The sequence below is a fragment of the Hibiscus syriacus genome, unplaced genomic scaffold (genome assembly GCF_006381635.1).
Source record: "Hibiscus syriacus cultivar Baekdansim isolate YM2019G1 unplaced genomic scaffold, ASM638163v2 tig00113096_pilon, whole genome shotgun sequence".
Lineage (NCBI taxonomy): Eukaryota > Viridiplantae > Streptophyta > Magnoliopsida > Malvales > Malvaceae > Hibiscus > Hibiscus syriacus.
Genome location: NW_024063440.1, coordinates 850,314 through 871,233, shown reverse-complemented (window position 1 = coordinate 871,233; position 20,920 = coordinate 850,314). Strand labels below are relative to the sequence as shown.

General features: G+C 32.6%; 1 protein-coding gene across 1 annotated transcript; it reads right to left on the bottom strand.

Moving 5' to 3' along the window:
- Nucleotides 1-15,692: 15,692 nt before the first annotated feature.
- LOC120185272 (protein CANDIDATE G-PROTEIN COUPLED RECEPTOR 2-like) lies at nt 15,693-18,618 on the bottom strand. Its single transcript, XM_039189542.1, has 6 exons — nt 18,185-18,618; nt 16,892-17,083; nt 16,373-16,535; nt 16,183-16,285; nt 15,996-16,077; nt 15,693-15,888 (listed from the first exon to the last, which is right to left on the bottom strand). The coding sequence occupies exons 1-6, from the start codon at nt 18,467-18,469 to the stop codon at nt 15,811-15,813; spliced, it is 903 nt and encodes a 300-aa protein (XP_039045473.1). The 5' UTR covers nt 18,470-18,618; the 3' UTR covers nt 15,693-15,810.
- Between the last annotated feature and the right edge of the window lie 2,302 nt (nt 18,619-20,920).

The following is a 20,920-nucleotide window of genomic DNA, read 5'->3' as shown; positions in this document are numbered from 1 at the left end:
CAGAAAACCATGGTTCATAAACCAGTAAATTTCCATGAATCCGTAAATCAAGAACAATCATATTTTTCAGTGAAAATCAAAATAAGATAACACATATTTTTCAGTGAAAACTGTAATCAGAGAACACATACCATGTAGCAATGGTTCATAAGCCTGTATTTCAAAATATATAAGACAGTCATGTAGTACATATGGAACACATTAGAGGATCCAAGTATTTTTCAGAGGCACTCGGTACTTATCAGGAATGAAAAAGATGAAACTTATGCAATTTGATTAGATTCTAAGAACGAGGTCCTATTAAAAGGGATCAATTACTAACAGATCTATCAGACCATTAAAATTGATACCTTAGAACCCCTTTTTATTCATATACAATTAGGGAGATGTTCAAGAACCTTAATATCAAAATAATTCTAGATTCAGATTTACTCAGAGTGGTTCCATTATTCAAATAATCAAGGGTATTCATGATTATGTATTGAGTTATCAGGATTTTGAGTCCAATTGAACCAACGATCCCATCACTGTAATACTTGTCAAACATTCAGATTGTGATACTTCTTTATTATTCACTTCTTATTACTAACTGCACCAGGTGATATGATCAATATTAGAATCATCCTTGATCAGTTGTTGAGAGATGAATATATATTCTAGTGATATTTTCTTTGTATTGCAACGATATCAATAAATGTCGACATGCTTGATTCGAGGTTGAATACCCTTAAGGGAGGTACTACATATAAGGTCATCAACGTTCTCAGACTTGTCTGAGTCATTCACTTAATTCTAGGTCTGAGTCATTCACTTAATTCTAGGTCTTTGAAGATACTTAGATCATTTGGTAGTTAAGTTTATTTCGATCACTTTGGAGTTTCTATAGTAATTCAATCATTTTCGATAGATCTTCCTGTTTCTTTTTTTGAGCAGTTTGAGTCTTATACAATGTTCCATCTTTAATATAATTTCTGTCTAAGTCCAAAGATAGTTAACTACCCTAATGGACCAATTATTTTCATTTATGATTTTACAATTTATCAATAAGTCTCGAAAAGTATATAAAAGGTAGTCAAGTATTACCTCAATTTCTGTGCCATATCGATCGACCATTTAATCTCCATTAGAATATCCTTGAACTTTAATTCAATGTCCAATAATTCCTTGGATACATAGCAAAGGAATTTACGTCAGAAACTGAACTTAAATGAGAAACCAACTTGAATCCGAAGATAAAACATTGAAAACGGCTTACCGGGTGTGAATTTGGCAAAACATACTTTATATTTAGACTTAGGACGTCGAAAAACATAAATTAGGGCTTTTTGAAAAATTTAACTTTTTCGGTCAAAGTCAAAGTTAACAGTCAACTGTCTGACCGGTCAAAGTCATCAGTCAGACCGGTCAATGCTCAATGGGTTGACTTGATCAAAGTCAACGAGTTGACTCAGTGAATTGACTTGGCCGAGTTGACTCAATGACTGGACCGGACTAGGCGGGTCGGGTCAACCCGGTTTTGGAAATTTCCTTGGGCCAAAACAAGCCCCACGCGCATTGCTGGCGAGTGGCGGATCGTACGACGGTGACGGAGGTAGTTCTGGATGGTTGATTTCTCTACAACTTCAAATACTCAATTGCAATCAATAAATTAGCCAAAATCATCCCAAAATCCATCGAAAATAAAGAAAAGGCCTAAAACACTTACTCACGTCGAAGACCTTACGAAATCATCGACAATGGGCGACGAACCCAGTCGGGTTTTGGCCTCACGGAGCTGGGGAACTCGATGAGAAGGGTGGTGAGGTGCAACGGTCACTGGATCAGTCGAAAAATGCGTAAATTCGAAAGGCGGGTGGGGTTCACGTTAGTGATTTCAATCGTCGATCGATGATGAATCATGCTTCAGTGATACATGGGCCTTGGTCGCTGGTTAAAGACGAATCAAACGGGGGTATTGGGTGGCTGAATGGTGGTTGGATGGTGAGGTATTGGAAGCCTGGCGAGGCTTAGATTGAGGGGGAAATTTAGGGATTTGATTTTAAAAATTGGGGATTTCCTGGTATCATCAAGGGGAAAGAGGGTTTATTTTTATATAAACAATAAAAATGGGCAAATTCAAAACTAGATCCCTAAATTTCATGCACTTTCTAAAACTGCCTATAAGTTTTTAAAACTTATAATTTAACCTCTTAAATTGAGGTGTGACAATTCTCCCATCCTTAAAAGAAATTATGTCCTCAAAATTTACTCAAGTCAAAGAATTGTAGAAACTTAGTTTCCTCCCAATCTTTATTCTCTTAGGTTTCATTTATAGGTATGTGATTCTTCTAGTAGACCTTATCCAGCTGAATAAGCATCCTCGACAAACATTTCCTTAACAAAATTCCAAACTTGAACAGAATTATGCTCGTAGAACCAATCATACCTTAATTACAAATCCTTAATCATAATAATACTTGCTTAACTTCAGTGCAATATGCAGGCATAGCTATTTTCTTTCAGACTTAATGGAATCACCTCGAGATATACATTTTTACCATGAACATATCCCCTTTTCTTTTAACATAATATTGTTCGAATCGTTGAGGAAAACAGCTTAACACTTATTGTGTTTTAGACTCAGAAATTGGAGTAAGAATGATTCTATAATTCTTCAATTCGGTACACCAGTACAAAACCTTTTTAGGCCTAATGCCCTGTTTAGGTTTGAACCGATTACCTTGTTCTCCAATCTACTTGGGTATTAGATATTGATCTCAATATTTTACTTATAACTTTTGGTTATGGGCTTATCAGCGCTGAACATTTGGAGTTAACCACAACTCAAATTCAGGTCGGGAGTCGGGTCAAAATCCTCGAACAAATAATCTCCCACGTTACTCGCGGGGTAACTTCCAAGATTGGGACGTATGTTGACGTTATTCCCTTTTTGCATAGAGTGGGTCATAACATATATAATACTTTATTATACTAATTACAGAATGATTTCTTAGCATTAAAGTTTCGGCTTAGAGAGTACAGTCACAATCTAGGGCCATGTACAGACCAGCCATCTTTTGACTGTCGATCGATTGGTCTATCTAGAAAAATTTGACTCAACCTAGGCTCTGATACCACTAAATATAAGCCCCTAAGACCGATTTAGGTGACCCTATCTGATCTGGGGTATCACATTAAGGCCACCGGAGCGACCCACCGTAAAAGTATCGGGAAAATTAAATTTTTTGTTAAAACACAATCATAAAACAATTTATAAATACAAAAGTAAAATATTTCAAAATTCAGAAATAAAACAGATATCTGACTCGGATATAAAAATAAAATACAAGCTACATGGCCCTTAATCACATGCATCGTACTATGAAAGCAACGCCTTTAAAACTCCTTTACTGATTTCGTTAGGTACCCTGGTTTGATTCTTTCAACCTGAAATAGTGAAAAGAGTGTGCTTTGGAAAGTTAAGTAATACAACACTACCAATTGATGCTACAGGACATGCAGACAAATGGAAAGGCAAAAAATTTTCTTGTTGATTAAGACTTATACAGGTTTTCAAAATAAGTTGCGGTTCCACTGATATTTCTTCGAGTAACAAGCATGAAGATTACAGTTCAGAGGAAGCATTCAGAGAACCAGATTAATGAGATCATAATAGTGTGTCTAGTGTATTCTCACAAAAAATAGTAAAAATGGTACAAATCATTTTAAAACAATGATAATTTTAAAAAATATTTTTAAAACCATGTTGGAACCCTCCAACCGAACATCGTTATGCGGTTCCCCATAACTACATCCATAAGAGCTTACCCTAAGCACACAACAAAGGGAGCCACCCTAAGGGAATGTCTTGGGGTCCGAGAGCCTACCTATGAAAGTTACTCGGGGCCACGGGGCCTACCCAAGAGAGATCTTGGGGTCACGGGGCCTACCCAAGAAAGATCTTAAGGCCTCGGAGCCTACTCAAGGGTCACCTTAGGGCCGTAAGGATCTATCAGCTAGATCAGGGTTGAACCTCTATACTCTAGAATTCTACTCATATAAAATCTAGTAGAAATAAATTTTAACAGTAAACCATATATCTGGATCGTAATCTAGTAAAATCTCATAAACGTGACAATGAAATAAACCATATAACTGCCCTCCACCTGTACACCATATGTAGTCCCATGATTAACCCAAAGAAGTACCTTAGGGTCTGGAAGCTTACCCATGAAAGATCTCAAGCCCCAAGGCATTCTCTTAGGGTGGCTCCCTTTGTTGTATGCTTAGGGTAAGCCCTTATGGATGCAGTTCACTGCATAACAGTTTTCGGTTGGAGGGTTCTAACAAGGTTTTAAAAATATGTTTTAAATTGTTACTGTTTTTAAAAAGATTTGTACTATTTTTACTATTTTTTGTGGGAACACACTAGACACACTATTTTGATCTCGTGAATCTGGTTCTCTGAATGATTCCCTTGAACTGTAATATTCATGCCTGTTACTCGAATAAATAACAGTGGAATCGCAACTCATTCTAAAAACAAGTATAAGTCTGAATCAACAAGAAAATTTTATGGCTTTCCATTTATCTGCATGTCTTGTAGCATCAATTGGTAGTATTGTATTACTGAGCTTCCCAAAGCTCACTTTTTGTCTCACTATTTCAGGTTGAAAGAATCAAACCAGGGTAGCTAACGACATCAGTAAAGGAGTTCCACCGGTGTTACATGCGGAGTACGATGCATGTGATTAGGGGGGCATGTAGCTTGTATTTTATTTTTATATCTGAGTCATATATCTGTTTTATTTATGAATTTTTAAAAATTTTACTTATGTATTTATAAATTGTTTTATTATTGCATTTTATCAAAAAGTTTAATTTTTCTGATATTTTTACGGTGGGTCGCTCCTGTGGCCATAATGTAACACCCCAGATCGGATCGGGTCACCCGTATCGGTCTGAGAGGGTTACACTTTTTTTGCATAATAACCTTTGATCTTTATTTTATCTAGGTAACAAGTCAGGAGACCATTCTAGAGGCTAGATGTCGAAGAGTCTATGTCATGTTCATGATTATCACATAAATTCTGTTTCAAATAACTGGTAGTTATATCTTTTATTTTTATTAACAATATTACTTTGCTTTGACTTCCTGTATTCAGATTTATTTGAAAACAAATTGAAGGTGAAATATAAATTTTTTCGTTGATAATATATTGTAGAAACATTCATCTTTACATTTTCTCCTTTGATGGAGGAAGTCTGCCATCAACTAAGATACTTGAAATCCCTTTTAATGAGTCTGTTGTTCTTCTCTGTCTAACAATGTTAGTATAAGATATCCTTAATCGTCCAATGTTAATTACTTGGCAGTTCCTGCTTCCTACACAACATATATTTTGTAACATCCTCAATACTGGGTTAGTGACCAAATTGTAAAACTTCAGAATTTAGTGACTAAAGTAGATAAATTGAAAAGTTCAAGGACTTGTATGAAAAAAATTTGTATAGGACTACATTACAAAGAAGAATGAATGGAAGGGAAAAATGGTCATTTGATCAATTATTGAATTAAAAAAGAGATATGGGAGAGATATATACACGTGGAGATGGAAAGAAAAAGGAAATGAAATATCCTGAGAGCTCTTCTTTTTCTTCAGTCGTAAGACACACAAAGGTGATTTTATTGTGAGTTGATTATTTGTTGAATTTAAGTTTGGTTTATGATCCCTAGGTGATACTTAAGCTTAAGGAAAACTTAAGTAATCTCAAAACTATAAAATGAAGGAATTAAGAGGGATTAAAGATAAGAAGTTTATAAATGAAATCTTGGAAAAGAGTTGATAAGTGGAATTTGAAACTAAATTTGACTTGTCATTAGTTGAATTAAGAGATATGAAGTGATAGAATTGAAATTAGAACATGTTGAAAATTTGATATGATTCTTGACTTCCATATAGCGGATATTATTTTGAAGATAATGATGTGTTAGATGAGTATAAATAGGTTTAAGTATGTGTACTTGAGTTATGAGTATGAGAAGGAATAAGAAATGAAGGATTTGAGTTGATAAGGGTAAATTTTCGGGTTTAAAAGTGAAATCTAGGCTTTGAATATCGGTACTGCTTTATCCAGTACCGATACTTCAAGAGTAAAATAGTGATATTTGGTATAGGGGCATCAATACTGGTTGAATAGTATCGATACCATAAGTCTGAATTTGACAAAGGCATTCATGGGGTTTCGATACTTGGAAGGTAGTATCGATACCAAGGGTACCGATACCATAAGGATAGTATCGATACCATTTTTGAAACAAAAACTTTGAATGCAAAATGGGTATCGATACCCGGATTGGTATCGATACTACATCTAGGGAAGTATCGGTACCCTACAGGGGGTACCGATACTACTTCAAGTAGAAAATGAAATTTAGTCTTTCTTTTAGTCTAACAAATTAAGGATCGAAGCATGATATTTGGAATGATGATATGTGTATAAATGTATGATTATGTAGATATCGAGCATAAGCAAGTTTCGGAACAATCAAAGAATTAGAAACAGTCGAGAGAGAGATACAGTTCTAGAATTGATTCGAATCAAGTGAGGCTAAGGTGAGTGCATATCATAGTTAGTAGAGATATTGTTTTATGGAAATAAGACTTGTGATAAGTCTATTTCCTATATTTGATTTCATGATTTTATATTCATGTACATGCATATGTTAGAATTATAATGAGTACGTGCATAACTCATACATGCTTCCATATGATATAATATATGATGTATGCAATCGTAAGAGAACAAATCCAAGTTATGCATTATAAGACAAGTGATCTTATATGTACATGTGAAATATGTGATGTGTTTATATGAGAGATGATAGAAAAGATATGAAATTGTGAAATGTATTCATATTTAAGCCCATGTTATATGATATGAGAGTTGTAGGTATAATTGGCATGCCAAGAGTCGAGGGTTCTACGTGGTCCTTCGGGACATATATGTAATCCTTTGGAACATATATGCGGTACTTCGATACACTTATTTGGTCCATTGAAATATGTATATGGTTCTTAAGGAGTATTCCTTTGAGACATAGTGGTCATTCGGGACAAGTTTAAGTGCCCCTAGTGGGAATTTATACAAGCTGTGGTGACAGCATATGTGCACAACCTTAGTGTACTCACATATATCATATTCTCAGTAATGTACATGGGCATTCCAAAAGATAAAACTGAATTAAAAACCTCATAAGATGATATGTTTCATTTGTGCATTTTGTGATTTTGCATGTTATAGTGTAGTAAATATATGTAAATTGTAATATCATGATGGAATTATAGGAATGCATGTTTTAGGAATTCATTGTTACATGTTATATTTTGCCTCACTAAGTCTGTAACTTAGCATGTAAGTGGTTTACACGTAGGTACCTAGAAACAGAAAGATCAAAGTTGAAGGTTAGGAAGACATCATCTCTATTGCAGTAATCAGATCAGAAGTGATTTAAAACAATATGTCATTTTATTATAATAATTATGTTGGCATGTAATTATAATTTAAATCATATATGCTCTGATCGATTTTGTAATCATTTTAATAGTATTTATGTAAATTATTGTACTGTTGTTTTAATAAAAGTTTTAAATTTTATGAGATTTTGTAAAAGTAAACGTTTTGAAATATTAATGTGACAACTCGGATTCGTATCTGGGTCGAATACGTGTTGGGGATATTACATTTAATGGTATCAGAGCTAAGGTTTACCCGATTTTAGGCATAAACCGAAGTTTATAATGTCTTTAAATGTATACATGCCAACAAAATAGTGAGAACTTCTGATCTGATAGAATAATGAGTATGTTATCTTATTAATAGAATTATATGGTTGTGTCTTATTAGATGTCTGGACATGATAGTTCTTAAAGTGAAGCAGGAGATGATAGGCCTGCTGAGAGTAGTAATTCACCTGCCCTAGCCAGGCAAGGTGAAGATTAGACACCTTCTGGAGCGCCTGTAGGAGATCAAGATATTTTCTTCAGGACGTTGGATGCTATTTTGGCACGTTTCCAACCTTCTGTCTCTTCAACTTCAACTCAAAGAATGAATGTTGCGAAGGAGTTAAAGGGATTATGAGCTCTAGAATTTAAGGGTTAAGCTGAGGAAGATCCTATTGTTGCGGACCTTTGGCTCAATGATGTGAAAATCATGCTTGATGGGCTCCACTATTCTGATGTGGAGAATCTGGATGGAGTGGTTCATGTAACTTGGTCCTTGTTTTTAGAGAAATTCAAGCATAAGTATATATGAGATCAGTTTATCCGACAGATGAAATAAGAGTTTATGAATCTGAAGCAATGGAATCGCACGGTGTATGAATATGAGTGTGAGTTCAACAAGTTAAGTCACTTTGCTGCTGAACTTATTCCAACAGAGAATGAAGCTTGTGAATGGTTCGTGGAGGGCTTGTGAATGGTTCGTGGAGGGTTTGTGTCCTCAATTGAAAGAGATGTTGATTGTGTTGAATATGTCTTCATTCTAAGAAGTAGTTAACCATGCCAAAGCTTTAGAAAGAGCTTAGAATGAAATGTTTGGAGATCAAAGAGCTCATATGTCTAAAAGAATGGGTGTTTCTTCAAGTTTTGCACCATCAAAATAGGGCAGAGATACTGGTTGTCGACCCCAGGCGAGATCGGAGTCAGTTACATTATCTGTAAGAGGATCAAATCCGATGAGAGCCAGACAAACTCAGTCTGTGGGATTTGGAATTGGGAGATCTAATCAGGGCCAAGCTAGACAGTGTCCACATTATGGAAAGAATCATTCAGGGATTTGTAGAATGATTTCTTGAGCTTGTTTCAAATGTGTGGACACTAGACATTTTATCTGGGACTGTCCAATGATAGTCGAGGAGCTTGCACAGCCAGAGAGGTCTGCTTCTATGACTCAAAGAGGAAGTGATAGAGATAGAGGAAGAAATCAGTTTCAATCCTTGACTCAACAGGAGATTCGCTCGATGGCTCAGGTTTATAACCTAAAGACCAATGACGATCGAGATGACCCGAATATTATTGCATGTATTTTTCAATTATATGATAAGAGTGTTTTAGTACTGATTGATCCGGGTTCTATATATTCTTACATTAGTAGTAAATTAGTGAGGGAATTGAAAATTCAGTTAGAAGCTACTAGTAGTAATGTGATAGTGACGAATCCATTAAGGCACATTGCTCGAGTTAATATAGTATGTCGAAGGTGTCCCATACGGATTCAGGGAATTGAATTCTCTGCTAATCTGATGGAATTACCTTTTGACAAATTCGAGGTGATATTAGGAATGGACTGGTTATATCGTTATCATGCTAATGTTAATTATAGACTAAAAAGGGTAACATTGCTCAATTCAGAAGGTTTGGAAGTTATGGTATTCAGTGAAAGATGGAATCAATTAGAAAATGTAATATCAGTTATGTCATCAAAGAAATTACTGCTACAAGGATGTCAGGGTTTCATTACTAATATGATTGACATTAGAACCAAGGAGAAATGATTTAAAAAATTCTCATAGTTAGAGAGTTCCCAGATGTCTTTCCTGAAGAGTTGTCGGGTTTACCTCCGGATAGGGAAGTGGAATTTGAGATTGAGATAATGCCTGGAACAACACCTATTGCAATGACACTATACAAAATGGCTCAAAAAGAGTTGCAGGAGTTAAAAATTCAGTTACAAGAATTATTGGACAAATGGTTTATTAGACCAAGTGTATCGCCTTGGGGAGCTACAGTTTTGTTTGTCAAGAAGAAAGATGGTTCAATGCGTCTCTGCATTGATTATAGGCAGCTCAATAAGGTGACCATCAAGAATAAGTATCCCCTCCCTATAATTGACGATTTGTTTGATCAGTTGAAGGGAGCTTCAGTTTTCTCTAAGATTGATTTGCGTCCGGGATATCATAAATTAAAGATTCAAGAGAAAGATATTCCAAATACGACATTTAGAACGAGGTATGGTCACTATGAGTTCATTGTTATGTCGTTTGGAGTTACGAATGCACCAATTTCTTTCATAGACGTGATGAACAGAATATTTCAACCCTATTTTGACCAGTTTGTAATGGTATTCATTGACGATATATTGGTGTATTCGAAGTCCGAAGAAGAGCATAATACACATCTGAAGATAGTTTTGCAGATTTTAGAAACTATATGCTAAATTATCTAAATGTGAATTCTGGTTGAATGAAATGACATTCTTTTGACATGTAATTTCTACAGAAGGAATTTGAGTGAATCCTCAAAAGATTAAAACCATTCTAGAATGGGGAGTTCCAAAGAACGTGTCAGAAGTTTGAAGTTTTCTGGGGTTAGCCGGTTATTATCGAAGATTCGTTAAAAACTTTTCGATGATAACTTTACCCTTAACTAGGTTGATGAGAAAATATGTAAAATTTGCTTGGACTCCGGAATACCAAGAAAGTTTTGAAATGTTAAAGAAGATTCTGACAGAAGCTCCAGTATTGGTTCAACTTGAATCTGGTAAGAACTATGTGGTTTATAGTGACGTGTCTCATAATTGTTTGGGATGTGTATTAATGCAAGATGGCAAAGTAGTAGCCTATGCGTCTAGACAATTAAAACCACATCAAAAGAACTATCTAACATACGATTTAGAGTTGGTTGCAGTAGTGTTTGCACTTAAGATTTGGCGTCACTACTTATATGGTAAACGTTGCTATTTATATACCGATCATAAGAGCTTGAAGTATTTGATGACCAAGAAAGAATTGAATTTAAGGCAGAGGAGATGGGTGGAATTTATAAAAGATTATGATGTGGTAATTGACTTCCATCCTGGAAAAGCAAATGTGGTAGTGAATGCTTTAAGTTGGAAGACATTTGCAGCCTTACGAGCTCTAGATGTCAATTTTTCGTTAGATGGAGAGGGTGCAATATGTGCAGAATTGAAGCTTAAACCAACATGGTTGAACAGAATTAAAGAGTTGCAAAGGAAAGATGAAAAGTGTTTGAAGAAGTTGCAACAAGTAAAGAATGAGGAGATAAAAGATTATGAAATCAAGTCTGATGGGAATCTGTATTACCAAAGGAGATTAGTGATTCCGGATGATGATGAGTTAAAGAAGGATTTGTTAACAGAAGCTCATTGTAGTCCATTGACTATGCACCTTGGTGGAAACAAAATGTATATGGATCTCAAGAGTCGATACTGGTGGCTTGGAATGAAGAGAAATATTACGGAATTTGTATCCAAGTGTTTGACTTGCCAGCAAGTCAAAGCTGAGCATCAGGTTCCGTCAGGACTATTACAACCAATGTTTATTCCTTAATGGAAATGAGAGAATGTAACAATGAATTTTGTGACGGGGTTGCCTTTGACTTCGAACAAAAGAGAATCTATTTGGGTGATCGTAGATAGATTAATTAAGTCAGCTCATTTTATTCCAGTACGAGCTGATTTCTCCATGGATAAGTATGTTGAATTGTATATCAGAGAGATTATACAATTACATGGTGTACCTGTTTCAATCGTGTCTGATCGAGATACTAGATTCATATCGAGGTTTTGAAAGACTTTGCACGGAGCGTTAGGAAGTCGATTGAACTTTAGCACATCATTTCATCCTCAAACCGATGGACAGTCAAAGCGGACTATCTAAATTCTGAAGGATATGTTGCGAGCATGTGTAATAGAGTTCAAGGGATCGTGGGAAAGAAACTTGCCACTTGCTAAATTCGCTTACAACAATAGCTACCAGTCAAGTATCAAAATGGCTCCCTATGAAGCTCTATATGGGAGAAAGTGTCGTACTCCCTTGAACTGGTACGAGCTTAGGGATCAAGAAGTTCTTGGTCTTGATTTGATTCAGGAAGTGGAAGAAAATGTTCAAGTGATTCAGAATAATCTAAAAGCAGTAGTTGATAGACATAAATCATATGCAGATCTAAAGAGAAAATAAATTGAGTTCCAAGTCGGAGAGAAAGTATTTTTAAAGGTGTCTCTATGGAAGAAAATAATGAGGTTTGGACGAAAATGAAAGCTTAGTCCTCAGTTTATTGGACCTAATGAGATTGTTAAGAGAGTGGGATCAGTGGCATACCAACTAGCTTTACCACCTGAAATGGAAAAGATTCATGATGTGTTCCACGTTTCAATGCTTTGGAGATATAGATCTAATCCCTCCCATATTTTAACACCATAGGGATAGAGGTTCAGCCTGACCTGACTTATGAAGAAGAACCGATCTAAATATTAGCTCATGAGGTGAAAAATTTAAGGAACAAGACTATTCCATTAGTTAAAGTATTGTGGAGGAATCATAAGGTAAATAAAGCGACATGGGAGCGTGAAGAAGACATGAGGAATCAATACCCCCATCTCTTTGTGTAGGGAAAATTCGAGGACGAATTTTTTTAGGGGGAAAATTTGTAACATCCTCAATACCAGGTTACTGACCAAATTGTAAAACTTCAGAATTTAGTGACTAAAGTAGATAAATTGAAAAGTTTAAGGACTTATATGAATTTTTTTGTAGCACTATGTAGCAAAGAATGATGAATGGAATGGCAAAATGGTCATTTGATCAATTATTGAATTAAAAATGAGATATGGGAGAGATATATACACGTGGAGATAGAAAGAAAAGGGAAAGGAAATATCTAGAGAGCTTTTCTTCTTCTTCAGCCGTAAGACACATAGCAAAGGTGAGTTTTATTGTGAGTTGATTATTTGTTGAATTTAAGTTTGGTTTATGATCCTTAAGTGACACTTAAGCTTAAGGAAAGCTTAAGTTATCTCAAAACTATAAAATGAAGGAATTATGAGGGATTAAATATAAGGAGTTTATAAATGAAATCTTGGAAAAGAGTTGATAAGTGGAATTTGAAACTAAATTTGACTTGTCATTAGTTGAATTAAGAGATATGAAGTGATAGAATTGAAATTAGAACATGTTGAAAATTTGATATGATTCTTGACTTCCATATAGAGGATATTATTTTGAAGATAATGATGTATTAGATGAGTATAAATGGGTTTAAGTATGTGTACTTGAGTTATGAGTATGAGAAGGAATAAGAAATGAAGGATTTGAGTTGATAAGGGTAAATTTTCGGGTTTAAAAGTTAAATCTGGGCTTTGAATATTGGTACTGCTTTATCCAGTACCGATACTTCAAGAGTAAAATAGTGATATTTGGTGATATTATCTTATGGTGGTACGTCAACATCATTGTTAATTTTTTAACAACGGTTGACCAAAATAAAATCAAAACTAAACGTTAGGTATGCTTTTTTAAAAACAAATAGTTGGGTGACCAAAACGGAATAAAAATGATAATTGGGTACTAAACATGTAGTTTACCCTTATATTTATTTTATATATTAAAAACAATCGATTAAGAGAAAAAGACTTTAATTTTATAAAATAATAATAATAAAGAATATAGTTTAAAAAAAAATTGTAGAAGAAAGTGAAATTGACTTTAATGATAAGATTAATTAAATAGATATAAAAGTGAATTTGTTGTTGACTAATAAGCTACAGGGGTTGCCAATCACATATACCGTGGTTCAAATAAAATAATAAAATATGTACAAAATATAAATTTTTTAATAGTTTGAATGTAATTATAAGATAATATATGTGTAATATATTTTTTTAATTATTAATCATACATATTTTATAGATACAATTGCTCAAATTCGAAGGGAAGAAAACATAATTGTTTGCTGTTGTTTATTATTTCAACTAAAGTTTATTGTTATCACACTAACAACCGAATAAAAGGTTGGTTATTTTTTCAACCAAAAATTGTCATCACATGTAAATCCTTAGGAAAATTTTACAATGTTCAGATAGTACTGTTGAGCACAATTAACTATAAATATCGATGAGTACTATTAATTTAATTTATTAAAATTTATAATCCTAAAGGACTCACCATATAATTATAAATTAGTTAAAATATAAAGGTAAATATTTAAAATAAAATATTAATTACATTATTTTTCATAATTTTTTTAACAATAATTGGATCTAATACAAACACCTAGATTTTTGTTAAAAATGTAATTAATGTTAAAAATATTAGGAGTTGATATTTGATCCAATTATTGTTAAAAATGATTATGGAAAATAATGTAATTGATGTTTTATTTTAAATAATTTACCTTTAAAATTTTAACTAATTTATAATTATATGTTGAGTCCTTTAAAATTTTAAATTTTTATAAATTAAATTAATGTTACTCAGTGGTACTTGTCTAACATGGCAGACTCATCCAAATCCTTATCTCTTTGTGACTGAAACATTGCTTAAAACATCATGTATTAGGTCATTTATTTTGAAGCGATAATCCTATGTAAATAATTAAACAATTTGATAGCTAACAGAGATAAAATCCTAAAGGGCGTTTGGTTCGAGGAAAATATTATTACCAAAGAGAATAATCGTTTTCAAAATTGTATTCTTACATTTGATTCACAAAAGAAAATCATTATCAGATAATAACTTATTACCAATAATAGCATTTTTTGGTTAAAATGGTAAGAATGTCATTATCTTTAAATTCTTAGGTAATGCATAATTCTCACCACTTTAGACACAAATACTCTTGGAATAATGAATTCTTTTTATATGGATCATTCTCAATTCTTATTCTCTCCGTTTCACTTAAAATTATAAACTTAATAATAATAATAATAATATACAAAGATTATAAACTTAATAATAATAATAATAATAATATAAGAGTTAAAATATTAATAAATTTGAGTAGTTAAAATTAGTTTATATTTTTAATAATTAGTATATTAATCATTTTATAATTTTATAAGGTGAAAATATTATTATTGCAAAAAATTTAATCATTTAAAATAATATTTAATTTTGAGTTATTAAAAAATAGATCTTATACAGTGAAAATTAATATATTGGTCCACTCCATACCAAAATATTATTTTTTATATTTTTTATAAATAAATATGGTACTTATAAAAAATATTTAAAAATATAAGTTTGATATACTAATTATATTAATTATATGTTAAATGTATTTTTTCTTTAAATTTAGATAATGTAACAATTAAAATATTTTTATAAATTTTTATTCAAATATTTATAATTTAATATTAAATTTTAACTTGTTAAAAAGAACGTATATCACAAGAATAATTTAATAAAATATACATCCAAGTAATTTTATATTCCTCCAACCAAACACAATAATCTTATATTCTTGCTAAACAAATCAAACAAGGTAGTAGAATAATATTATATTTTAATAATTTTATTCTTTTTAATAATCTTATTCCTAAAGGTAACCTTACCTTCCGTGAACAAAATTCTCCTAAATATACTGTTGAGCCTGCACAGTAAATATTTTTGTTCGTAATTTAAAATCCAAATCGAATTGTATGGAAAATTTTCTAACCTGTAATTTGAAGTTCTACTCACTCTGCACACATTAAAATTTGATATGAAACCAAATTAAACAATTCAAATTCATTATAATCCATAAGTATCAGGCCCTTGGCATTCTACTAGAATTCTATTATTTTCAACAACCTTTTCTATAACATAAAAGATCTCAGATTGGGAAAAAAATAATTTATAGATATAGATTCAAACTCCAGCTATACTTGATAATACAGAAGAAAAATCAAGATTACACCAGGTTATTGCCACAGTAATATCGGTAAACACAATTTTCAGTAGTTGATCATACATTTTACAATCTGAATTGCACTTTGTTTTATTTACAGAGCTTAATCGAATTAGAATCTACTAATTCAAAGTTCATGCAATGCTTACTCCCAGTCGGCGTCGAAGAAACCGGCATCTTTCATCTCCGAGTAGTATACATTCTCTAAATGCATGTCTTCCTCCTGCATACATTAAAGATGCTTTAAAAATATGATCTGTTTTATATGGCCGTCCTAAAAATCAATTAAAAAGATGGTTTTTTTTCGTTGAATATAAAATAAACGATTACCAGGAAAAAATCTGCCAGAAAAGTTATGTACAGAAGAGGAAGGTACAAGGCATGGTAGCAAATGATTGCGGCACTGTACAACCTGTAAATGTTTTCTATATTAAAAAAATCCCTTGGAAAAGAACATAATATACCAATATAAATAACAAAAATTCTCTGATTAAAGTAGCATCAAGCTTGTATTTACCAAAACCCAAAGCTAACACCATTTCCAGTTAGTGCACAAGCAAACAGTGCTAGAGCGTTCCAGATGAACATGATGGCAACATATTTGTAGAATGCAGGTCTTGCTGCAGAAGGAGAAAGTGATAGGTGAAGCAACGATAAAACTATGATTGGATAACTTGCAAACACGTACGTAACTTGGATGAACATACCAGGCAACCTCTCTCTCCACTTGGAATGATACATAAACAATATGGAGCCATAAATAGCAGTCAACACTAGCCTGTGAACGACCCACAAGCCCCATTTCACTTTATGAGGATGTTCTGAGTTATCAATGAACAAGGGAACCCCAAATCCAAATAGGTAAATGGCCTAAATGAGGGAAAATCCATTAAAATATTAATATCATATATAAAGCACCCATAAAGAAATGTTAAAGAGTTCACTAGAAGAAAAATACAAAAAGGAATAATATTGTGTGCCTTTTCATTTTAGAAAATGAAAACAACTTAAAAGTGCATGTAGAGTCATATGGAAAATTCAAGATTGCTTAATAAGTTAAAGTAGGTAAATGATCTCACTATAGGCCGCAAGAATGGTGACTCTGCTATTAACAGTAAAGTTTGCAGTAAGGAAGAAAATTTGATGTTCTCCACCACAATCTGATTCACCAGCAACAGTCATGCAACTTCCAAGAAAGGTGAAATACTTAAGAATAAAATAAATACCTTCAGAAGTAAGTCCAAACCAACAATAAGCCCCGAAATAACAAATGTCCTTGTCAAAGCTTGCAACCCACTAGCATGATTTCCTTGAAGTAAAAATGCCAACAAACTAACTTCCAGGAATAGCATCCCAAAAGTTGTAAATAATGATAAGACATTCCAAGCTGTTTCCTTTCCAGGGGTGCATTCCCAGGCCTGCATCAATCAAGAGAGAATTTAAACCTAGCCATCCAGCTATGAAGTAAAAAAAATATTACCATATTAGCGACTAGAATAAGAATCTTGAAGGATCAATGCATGTTATATTTGATTAATTTTACTGGATATAAGTCCTCTCAAACCATTGAGTTTATAACTCATTTAAACTATCAAAGAATAAGATGACAAACCGCTTAACAAAATTCATTTTCATATAAGCCATATTAAACAAAAAAAAGAAAAAAAATATTTGTTAAAGATTGCCAATATGCAATTCATATACAAAAGGTAATCGGAATTTGTATCGTACTTAAGAAACAGAAACATCTATGGAAAAAGGAAATCAGAATATCATACATCATGCATGATAATAAATGAGAGAGACACAAACTCATGCCATACCAAAAGAGACACAGCTATCCAACGGGTAAGCTCGAGAAAGAAGGCTTTTCCTATACATATTTCTGTTCCCCTGATCTAATATTATTCATTATTAGCTTCTCTGCATCATTCGTAGATATGACATCAAAGAAGCCTCACCTAACAACTGAAACTTGATAACTGCTTACTGCCCCCATCGAATGATCGTGTTTTAAGTTTATAATGCAAAAAGATAATCAAACAACCTTCACGCCTTTTCTAACCAGACCTAGACACACAAGCTGCAACCCATTAATTTAAAAAGCATTAGTCGTTGTCCGTTCTCTGTTACTAACTCACAAAAGCAAAGAACAAAAAGAGTATTTTGACTATAAACTAAACAAACTTGTGAAGAATTAAAATAAGTACGTTCATATTTTGATGCAAAATGCCTGAGTTTACCTATAAGTAGACTAATTATGCTATAACTAATTTCACATTTTAGCAATTCCTTCATTTTAATCAATTATTAATTTTGCTTTTCACATCAGCTTGTCTTTTACAGTAACTTCCACTGCAATTTGGTTTATAATAATGATAAAAGCAAACCAACAAACTAAGGGAATACCCAAAATTCATTTCACAGAAACAACCAAAGTTCAAAAGATTCAATAAGCTAATTCAAGAAACACGCTACCTCATCAAAATCGAATTAGCGAGAGAGAAGGGAAAAAAAACCTGAACACAACACAAGGCAAGATTGAGCAAGCTAACGAGCCAAATGCAAACGTAATAAGAAATCATGATATAAGACCTTCCATGTGAGAGCTTTTGAAAGTTCTTTTTAGCTTGAAATCCCAAAAAAATAACGAAGATAAGAGAAGGAATAGTAAGTGCTAAGTTATGCCAAAATCCATGACATTCAGAGAGCCATCCATACAACCCATTTGAAGAAGAAGAAGAAGAAGAGTTGTTAGGGTTTTGATCAAATGGGGAACCTGTGATGCTTTCAAGAGACTGCATTCTATGAGAGATTTAATTTCACAAATAAAATGAGGAACACAAGAAATTGAAAAACCTAAAGATTTGAAGTCTGGGATTTTTAGGATTTTGTTTTGTAATTTTGAAGGGTTTGAGTAAACTCTGTTTTGTTGATCGCATGGACTTGAATCATGGAATCAGGTTGCTGCTGACCGTAAAATAAAGAGCATAATACAACTCAGGTGACTTAATTATTTGTTAGATTACAAATGGGTCACTCTTTTTCTAAACGTTACAATTTAGTCAATAAATTAAAATATTGTTTTAATCACTAAACTTCTATTCTATTAATTTGGTTCTAATTTGAAATAATTTAATAAATTTAAAATATTTATATTTAAATTTTTTATCAATTTAATATTTTTCATGTTACAACCACATAAACAGTTAAATAACTACATTTAATCATAAAACAACAATATATTATTAACAAAAGTCTTTCTATCAATAAATATTAGACAATTATATGATTGGATAAGCTCGACTTGCAGCCTTATAAAATAAATGTGTAATAAAACCTATGATCTGAAGATCAAATTAGTGGACACTCAATAAACTTACATTCGGTAAGTAATAAATGATGAAAGATAATATTTTTTAAGTAGGCCTGTAAACGAATCGAACATACACGAACGGAGGTATGTTCCTGTTCGTTCGAACATAAACGAACACGAACATAAACAGATAAATTTTTTTTTGTTTATGTTCGTTCATTAAGGAATATAGATTGTTCATGTTCGTTTATTTAATAAATAAACGAACATAAACGAACACAGACATAAACGAACACGAACATAAACGTTGGATACCATACCTTCCATTGTTCTTTCATAAAAAATAGTCGACAATGCAAATCAACCAAATCTACAGTGATAAATAGCGTAAGAGCTGATTAGCAGTGATGAAATGTTTGAAGATATCAGATATTTCGATCGATCTTTTAAAGATATTAAATGATTCACACAACTTTAATTTAATGCTATAACATTTATCTTAGTGGTCCATAATTACATATGAACAATCATTTTCCACTACATTATTCTAATAGATTCGCCGGCTAAAAGTTTTGTGACATCAATGTCAGACTTTAGTGAGATTTGTTATTAATGATTCTTTCCGTTGGCAGAGTATAAAATTTAACAGCATGAAGATTTTGAACGGTACAAATTGGACTACAAGGTAATAACATAGATCCGAAATCCCTCCGATGCTACATATCTAACTGATATTATTGCTAAACCACCATTCAAAATTTTAACGTACCTAAAGTCTACTCCACAACTAAAGGTCACACAAGAACTATGAAAACAAAAGTTCATTGTCAAAGTGTATTTTCTACTTATTAATGGGTTCTTCCTGGAAAACCTAGTACTTCCGCTATTACACTCTTTTTCATAAATTGCATAGAAACCTTTGTTTTGTTTTTTTGGCAAATTCTATATATTTTTTTCTTTACTGATGCTCATATACTTCTGATTGTTACCTTTATTTTCTCATCTATTTCGAGAAAGAAGTATGATGTTTTCTTGAGTTTTAGATGTGAAGATACCCACAATAACTTTACATATCAACTATTAAGCCAAATAAAATAGAGAAAGAGATGAAAACAGACCTGTAAAACTTCATATTGCACTATAATATAACTTGTTTTGAAGCTTTCACCGATCGTCTCTACTTTCCAATGAACACTAGAGTTTGGGAAAAAGGGGGAAATGAATATATGTGCGAGGTGCCTCACGGGTTAAAATATTAGATTTAATCTCCAAATAAAATTTGGTTAATTATGGAGTTGGTCATCAGAATATCAGATAAATTAATATTTTTAAGATACTTACAAATTGGTCACCAAAATTGATTTAAGAAGATTGGGTTAAACATAAATGAACGAACATAACCGAACGAACATAAACGAACATAGCTAAACGTTCACGAATATAAATGAACGAACGAGACCTATGTTCATGTTCGTTCATTTAATTAAACGAACACAAAATCTTGTTCATGTTCGTTCATTTAATAAATAAACGCACATAAACGAACTTCCCGTCGCACTGTTCATGAACGGTTCGCTGAACGTTCAGTTTATTTACAGGCTTATTTTTAAGTATACAATTCATGGGGGGAAAATAGTCAGTTCTCCTGCTTAAGTGTCTCATATGTAACTTTAAACATAAAGATTAATTACACTAATGGTCATTAATATTTATTAAAATTTAAAAAATCAGGTTACAATAACTAACATTATCTATTTGTAATACAATGATTAATCTATAGTTAATTCTGATTAATTTAATGACATGTCATATTAACAACAATTATTTTCTAATTTTACTCTTAAACTATTTCTTTCGAATTATCTTTCGTTTCTTCCTTTGGAAATTCTAAAATACAATTTATTAATACAAAGTTACAAAACAAAAGAAGTCAGTTGTA

Excerpts from the sequence above, each read along its gene's own strand:
- LOC120185272 (XM_039189542.1), bottom strand. The coding sequence starts at position 18,469 with ATGCAGTCTCTTGAAAGCATCACAGGTTCCCCATTTGATCAAAACCCT. Across the intron at positions 17,084-18,184 it reads TTGCCTTGTGTTGTGTTCAG|GCCTGGGAATGCACCCCTGG; the intron begins GTTTTTTTTCCC and ends TGATTGATGCAG. Across the intron at positions 15,889-15,995 it reads TTCTGGCAGATTTTTTCCTG|GAGGAAGACATGCATTTAGA; the intron begins GTAATCGTTTAT and ends TAATGTATGCAG.